At 39.9% G+C, this 8,337-nt stretch overlaps 1 protein-coding gene across 2 annotated transcripts; it reads right to left on the minus strand.

Annotated features, from left to right (window-relative positions):
* Positions 1-73: 73 nt before the first annotated feature.
* LOC306707716 (protein max-like) lies at positions 74-4,327 on the minus strand. 2 transcript variants are annotated; one of them, XM_079175292.1, is made up of 4 exons: positions 4,166-4,327; positions 2,098-2,205; positions 1,513-1,636; positions 74-1,433 (listed from the first exon to the last, which is right to left on the minus strand). In XM_079175292.1, the coding sequence occupies exons 1-4, from the start codon at positions 4,199-4,201 to the stop codon at positions 1,249-1,251; spliced, it is 453 nt and encodes a 150-aa protein (XP_079031418.1). In that variant the 5' UTR covers positions 4,202-4,327; the 3' UTR covers positions 74-1,248. The 2 variants fall into 2 exon arrangements, with proteins under 2 accessions (XP_079031418.1, XP_079031417.1); XM_079175291.1 differs by having other exon boundaries at positions 1,513-1,651.
* Between the last annotated feature and the right edge of the window lie 4,010 nt (positions 4,328-8,337).

Here is an 8,337-nt window from a genome sequence, read left to right on the forward strand (position 1 = left end):
AGAAGCTTAGAAAGCGTAATGTACAAAAGCTCTCATATGGTTGTTATTAAAAACATGTCGAGTCACAAATACATCCCAAAAGGATAAAATAGTTTTATTTATAGTCTCATAATAAAGGTATGCCTTAACTTGCAAGACAACCGTTGGCAGTATGTACAACATACCTGTAATTTCCACGGAATGGAACAAACAAATATTGATTACGTACACACTAGTTTACCTCTGCAAAAAGGAAAGAAAAGAAAGAAAAGATAAACGTTCCCGGCACAGGCAAATATTTCAAGGAAAGGCTTTTCTTTGCAGAACTGACACCATTAAAGAGTATACAGTGTTATATACTACACACGGAGATGAACTTCCATTAACAAAAATAAAGGTCACTATCCCTCACCTGCATTGTGTAACATTCAGTATCCAATAGGGGATTTTTTTTTTCTTCTTCTTATACTCATTTTATCTGATAATAATAAAAATAGAGGAAAATAAATAGTTGTACCTGTGGAAAATCCACTAAAACAGCAGGTCAACTTGTTCATCCTCCTGTGCTCTCTGGAAAATCTCAAGCCAAACATAGAGGAGATCAGACACGAGGGTAAGAAATCAATTTCGGTGCATCACTATAAATAGAGGGTTTCTTTGATTACACAGACATTTTCAAAGACAAAAACTTCAGCCACCTACACTGAATAAGGGGGGTGGAGGGTGTTGCATTTTTGCATTACAGACATTTCTTTTTTTTTCAAAAGCAACTTCACATTCTTTTCTGGAAAAGTATGAATATTAAAAAGGTGAAATAACCCTAATTACCATTTTGTCAAAGGTCAAAAAGTCTCACAACTCCAACAGATTGCAGAGGTTGTCCAAAACAACCAAAAGGAGGAAAAAAAAAAAACTCATATTTTTGTGTAGCTTTACTAAAGCGTCATACCTTGTCATCTCCTTTTGATTACGAAAGGTTATCATAAAGATAAGAGGGGGGGAAAAAAGTCCTTCAAAACTGCAGAGCTGCCTCTTTGGGGGGTGTTAAAAGTGGTCGCTGGGGCCACGAACGGAGTGACAGGATGCTTTGCCAGGAGGAAGAAAAAAGAAGGTAGAAGCGTTTTATACATAATAGCATCTCTCTCACACAGGCCTCCACCTTGTCTCGTGGACTGGCGTTAGAAGGCAGGACTTAGTGCGGACAGGTGAGAGGATTCGGGGCTGGTGGGCAAAAAGAGTCTGTTCGGAGAACTGGAGGCGGAGCAGAGTCTAGCTGGGCTCCACGCGCAGCTTCTTTCTGTTGGGCGGCTCGTCCGGCTCCGATTCGGAGCTGGAGTCGGACCCGCCGTCGAAGGCGGACACCGCGCTGCCTTTGCGGTTCGTGTACAAGCTGCTGTCAGAAGAGTAGTTTGTCTGGAGCTGAGTGTTGCCCTTCGCCTTCTCCAGGGCACGCACTGCAATTCACAGAAACAAGCGTCAAAATACCGCTTATTGTAACCGCATCACACAAAAACATGCAACTCCTCCACTTACCCTGCTGCTCCAACAGTGCATTTTGCTTCTTTAAGTCATCGATGTCTTGCTGGTGGGTATGGTTTTTTCGCCTCATGTACTGGATGTACTCAGTGGCTTTGTCTAGAATCTGTGCTCGGGAGGCCTGTTTGACAGAACTCTGTCAGCAAAAATTTCAGAGAGCCATGGGGAAAAGCTGCAGTGTCTGTTTGTTCAGGAAGAACAACATCAATTGTGCAAAAACAGTTATGCAAAGAACACAGTGTCATACATGTATGTTGTTAATCTGAATGATCAAATAAGGGTTAAAAAACACACAACAGGACTATTCCGAGGGGTCAGCAACCTTTGTTACATGTGCTAACATTGACACGCTGCAGAACAGCACTAAAACACTCATTTCCTCCATGTTGATCATCACACACCTGCATATTGAATTACGCCAATAGTTCGCTTGTCACACTTGACAATAAAATCTAAATCTGTCTCTTTATGTGGACAAGGTTGCTGCGCCCCGAGATAGACGGCCTTACCTTTAAAAACGATTCAACATCTCTTCGTTGGAAGAGTTATGGAATGTAGAAAGTGCATATAACTTCCTCTCACCTTCTCCCCTTGTAATGCAGGCACAGAATCTCGTAAACCGTGAAAGCTGTCTTTAATGTGGTCCCTGCGTTTGCGCTCCAGCGCATTGTGATGGGCTCGCTTGTCTGCCTGCAAAGAGACAGGAAAAGATGTATCATTAAACTGCATGTCCTATATATTGAACCGAGGAAGTCACAAGGAGGTTTGTGATTTATAACAAATTAGAAGAAGAGAGCGAGAAATTAGAAGCTGCAATATGCAAACACTGCAGCTTTAAATTGCAAATACGTTGGTTAAGTAGTGATCTTATCCTTCACAGGGTCCTTGTTTGTACATCTTAACTGGAGAAGTGCCGCGTGCTTTTAGTTGCTTAAAGGGTTGGAACAGCATGTCAAACAACTGTCCCTCACAGGAACTCAACATCAACTCCACTGTCTACCTTCTCTCTTCTGTTTGAAATGGACTGAACAGAACCAATAGATGCCAAAGGAATACTCTAATCTTAGGCTCAATAGCTTCCGACGCTGCATAAATGTGTCTCACCTGATGATGGCTTGATTGTCAACAGACATATACTTGGTATAGATTTGTGTAATGTGTGTCAAACGTTAAAGGAGCACTGTTGGTGTGGGAAGTTTTCACACCGTTAACCCTTACATGGATGAATGATCTCCTCATAGTTGTTATCATACAATTTGCCAGGTCAAATAACGTACAAATGTATGAAAATAGCACAAAAATAGTACAGAGTAAAATTGCTATACACATTTTTTTATTGAGATGGATGTCATTAATAAGAGCTGCCATTTATAACAGATGTATAACATGGAAATAATATTTCCATGTTAGGTTTGGCCTATCCTGTAACATTAGAACTGTTTAAAAATGTGGGCTTAGCAGGCATAACAGTATATGTATACTGTGGTGAGAGGCTCTAAAGCTGGAGATCCCAGCTTAATCAAGCAGGTGGGAAGGGGGGGATCCATGGCTCTGAGAAATATGTGACCAGATCGATGATCTGACACGATTTCATATGCATTCTCAGTTAAAACACAGCGGCACATCCACGTGCAATTGAAGGCTGCTGGGATTGTAAACCATGGGGAATTCAAATTAGCATGTACAGTATGTGTGATCTTGCATTTGACAAGTATGTTTTCAAATGATGTGTCCTGCAGCAGCACTGGATTCTCGTTGTAGGAGAAAATATTTCAAAAAGGCCCAGAAAGCTGCAAGGAAATGGGAGCTGAACTTGGCATGTCCGTGGTCGACAAAACAAGAACACATCAACACATCCGTCTTGTACTGTTTGCACAGCAGCCGTTTGGGTTTCGTTGCGCGTGTATTCGTGCAATTACGGTGACACTGCTTTAAGCGGCCAAGATGGACGTGTCAAGACTCTCGCTGAAGACTTGAACAAAGTTGACATTACGCTAATTGCAATGAGACGATATTCCCAAATATAGATAAATATAAATCCACCTTTTCATATAACATCAGACAACGGCTCTCTGAGCAGAAATCCACTGGGATTTTCAGCAAACCCATTATGAAAGCGGTTTCATCATAGTTCCAAATTTGAGGGAATTGTCTATGCAAAAAGTGTTTACATTGGAGGTTTAAAAGGCCAAAATCACACATTCTTTCGTATTTGAAAGTGTTTAGTAAATGATTTGTAATATAATACTGAGCGAGTCTGTCTACGTCTCTCTGACTGCTCCCAGCACCTGTACCGTAATTACACAAATAGCTGTGCATAAGAAATCAAAACGATGGTTGGTTTAACTGGGTTGCGCAAATGACGGCTCACTTGACCCCACTTGACATCAGTAAAACGGGGCAACGTCTTCACCACACTTAAGTGCTCGACATTCATCAACAAGCCAGCGAGCCAGTTAACACTTCAAAAACATTATTTTTCCAAATAGCTCACTCTCGATTTGTCTCAAAATCCAGTTTCAGCCAAGAAACCCCGCTAGCTAGCTAGCTAACTCAATCACATAGCTACGGTTGGCAGGAATGTTAAAGTTGCTGTTCGGCTAACAATTTGGCTAAGCTAGCTACTTCTAGAGGAAACTAAAACACATACATCGCTGTCGACGTCGATGTCGTCGTTTTCGCTCATTCTTCGGTAAACAGGTTACGAGAAAAGAAAACAAGCAGCTGTCAAAACAAAGTGCAGCGACAACTGAAGGCAAATAATAAAATCTAGCACGGATCTTTGCTACAGCAGAGACATGACGATCAACGGTTTCTCTACACGTGATTCGCCTACACATGGACGGGAAAATATAAACAGCGCAGGCGCAACAAAACAAGGCATTGTGGGTAATGAAGTACTTCTCCAACACGCACGCCGGCTTTTCGTTGGTGATGCTTCTGAAATGTGAACTGCATTTCCCACAATCCCACGTATTTGGACGCGCCCACCAAAATATACCGTTATAGCCTACAAGTTGCAAACATGGCAGTCTCAGGACCTTTAGTCTCAGATGGAGCATAATGTTCTTTGTGGTACAGTTATAAATAAATATATTAGAAACAGCATTTCGTTATAGTGCCTTAAATAAATCAGTGGTGCCTTGAACAACATACAGTCATATTTGATGGAGCGTATTCTCTCTAAATATAGCCTGACTGTCATGAACACAGGACTCTGCGGTAATAAGGACACACGTGCATTGTGCCAATGTCTGCTTCAGTGGTCATTGTCAGCGGTGTATGCTACAATAACTAGGATCTCCTCTCAGCATATGATTATGAGGCCAGATGGTGGCCTAGCTCACTATTGCTGCCCTCCCCCACTCACCATTCATGACTGCACACTTGCCTCCATAAGACCTTTAAATAGCTTCTGCAGCAAGCCATCACTGATACACTACTGCAGCACTATAGAAGCACTTTATTATCAGGAATTTGTTTCATATGAATAAGACAACGCTATACACGGGCTGTTTTACATCCTTAAAAAAAACTTAAACAACACCATAGCGTTTACTTTTCCATTTAATATTTAGACAGGGTGTCTCTACAACATATCGGCACATATTACCTTCATTGTCACTTTTAGATGGGGATATTCATTAAATGGTAATTATATTTGCATATCATGTAATGATTGTAATTGTGCTTTGATTTTCCTCAGTTGCACCTGTGTTCGGTTCATTCTAAGATTGATTCATATGGCAACAGCTCTGGAAATGATCTTTGTCCCCATTATTTATTCTTCTCTTTCTTCCAGTTACAAACCAGCTCAGCTTTTCATCAAATGGAAATATCTTTATAAACACATAGAATAATACCTTTCTTTTTAAATGCTTTGATCATCCTCAGTGCCTCCCAAAACCTTAAACAACACCAATGATTCATTTTCTGATTCATTCATTTGGCAAGTGCAATAACAAGTTGTATCAAGTTTTGTTATATAAGTGTGTTTATCCAAGACTTTTATGCATGTGGGAGAACCAGATGACATAACCCTCCTGTTATGTTCGTTTCTCAGGTACAGCGATGATGTTCCCGGGTCAATGTGCCCCGGTGCATGTTTAATCATCCATTTTTTAAACATTGATTACACTAATTAAGGCAAGCAGAAGAAGTTTCATACAGAAAAAGTACTTAAAGTACTCAAAATTCGAAACGGGTCAATTTGACCCGCAACATAACAGGAGGGTTGTTCCTGTGAGATTCCATTGAATGTCAGCATGTGAGGTGCATTGAGGTTTTGGCGCCGTTAACTTTGACCTAATCTCTACCATGCTTCAGATATCAAGGCAACAACATTTGAGCCTTGTATAACATACCAGCATCGGCTCTGTGAGTTGTAAATAAAAAGTCTTGCTGGACAAAGCACCCAAGTCTCACAAAAAAAGAGGGCCCCTTTTGAAAAGACTGAAAAACTCAGCCAGGCAAACGGAATCCTCTGCCTGGTTGCGTAATATTAATTGAGGGTCTGTTGACACATGCAAGTGAGGCCAAATGAATAAATTGCCTCTTTAGAGATACAAATGCTTTCAACATTTTTGAGCCCATCGATGCCAAACTTTCCCACGGTGCCCTGAAAACGAGGAACTAGGGGAACAACCCAGTATGGATAGGAGATAACTTTCAGCAACCGGCTGAAAAGCAGGATTCACTAGAATTCAGTTTAACACATATAAACAATAGTAGCTGTGCAAGGAGTTGAGCGTGGTTTGAATGGTTTGCTACTGCAGTTGATGTGTTTACACCTACCATGGTGTCACTAGCCCATGTGACGGAGAGGGGAGGGCAGGAGGTCCAAAAGGAGTTAGGCAAAAGAATGTGAGGAGAAATGGAAACAAGAGAGTGAGCGGGCACAACAAAGTTGCAGAAACTGGCCTGAAATTAAGGTAAGAAAGTGCTTTTATTTCTCAGCTTATCTTTTCTTTTTAAAGGGGTCAGACTGCCACTATTTTATTCTTATACTATCTGCAGCAATTTCGACGCAAAGACAAAAAGAAGAATAAAATGATAAAGTATTGTGTCTAGATGCGGCATGCTTGTACATATGCTGCGAAATTCCAGTGCCATGCAAAGACTATTAAAATGCCAGAAAAGAGCCTTGTTGTTGCATTGTGTGATATCTTTCTTCATTACATTGAGAACTGCCAGTGCAATTATTCACTTCTTCTGAATTACAATCCCACGAAACCACAGGATGCAATAGTGGAGTTGTTCTAAACTAAACTACATTTGCAATGTGTTTTGTAATGAAGGAATATGTCATGCAGTGCAACAATATGGCTTTTTAGTTTAGACATAAAGGTTGCAGTTACGATATAACAATACATTATATAAATAATGTGAGAACAAACATAGTAATGACTGCTTTAGATAGGAGAAATGATTGGTGTCTTCTCAAATCCTTTGTGTCTAAAGGGTGGCTTTAACAGCAAAATTGTAAACGACTGCACAGAGGAAAATGGCTGAGTGGTTGCACAACATTCTTTAGTACTGGAGGATTACATAATGTCAGATTACACCATCTACACGCAATCAGTTGTAACGCTGCTTTTTTTGTAGCAGCTTAATTGGGTTTTGGGGTTGGTAGTCGATGGGGATGTCACCTGCAGGGGTCAACTGCTTCCTCTGTCACTTTTTTTGCCGATCAATAGTAGAGGTCGGACTGTGACAGGTTTGAAAACGGCTGGCATCGTGTCTGGCTAGGTTTCACGTCAATATTGTGCATTCTTGTTAGAATAGTACTACTTATCAATCAACGCTGATCAATGTACCGGATTTTTTGTCCGAAATGTAAAAGGGCTATCTGTAGAGCAATAAAACAGACTGGACACATCTAATAGTGTGGAGTAAAGCTGGTATTGTATCTGAAGCCAATTCGGTTAAGTATTGCAGGTTATTCAGTAATATATCATGAGAAACTATGATAGGGTTGGATAATGAGTTGGAATTCTAGATTAATGATTATTAAAATCCAGCACAAGTTGTTACTGCAAGAACGTGTTAACAACACAAATTAAATGTTTATTTATTAAAATGTATTTGTTTATTTTGAGTCAATCCCACTTACATTATCATGTTGGTAACGCAATGTTTTTAAAATGTGCCCGCTTTAGAAACAAATTGTCTTGGTGCTAAGTACCACAAACCGGCTGCAGAAATCAGAGAGTATTAAGAGATGGACTAAGGCGTTGATGGTTTTCATCTTTTCATGGAATTAGTTGACAGTAAGACAAATATGGAATAGTTAGCGCTACGTATCAATGTCTACAGGAATAACAGTGATGCTACAATTTCTCAATTATTTTATCTTAGGGAACACACAAAAGGCAACTATTAAAACACCTGAAACAATAATTGCCTGCAGCAACTGCTGTTTTCTTCTTCTATATTGTATTTTATTTTTTTACTTCTATATTTCATTAGACTTTTTATAGGAAACACTGATGAGGATTGTAGAGAATTATCAAAAAGCTCCTCATTTGGACATTTGCAAGCTGCAAAAATGTGAATGAGCAGGTTTGTGGGTGAGTTATATGAAAATGATATGAGATGCATTGCATAAAAAAACCTGAAAAATAAAATAAAGAAGTACTCACACTTCCTAACCAAACACTGAAATAAAATGTAAGCATGTGCATTTATATAATATAAAAAGTCTAATGACGATAATCTCAAACTGTAATTGTTCTGCTGTTAATGTATTTGTATCATATCTGCTTTGTGGGACAGGTGAAAGTCGCAGCACAGTAAACACATCGTGTCGGGAAGAGCACAACA

This window comes from Pholis gunnellus, assembly GCF_910591455.1.
Source record: "Pholis gunnellus genome assembly, chromosome: 15".
Lineage (NCBI taxonomy): Eukaryota > Metazoa > Chordata > Actinopteri > Perciformes > Pholidae > Pholis > Pholis gunnellus.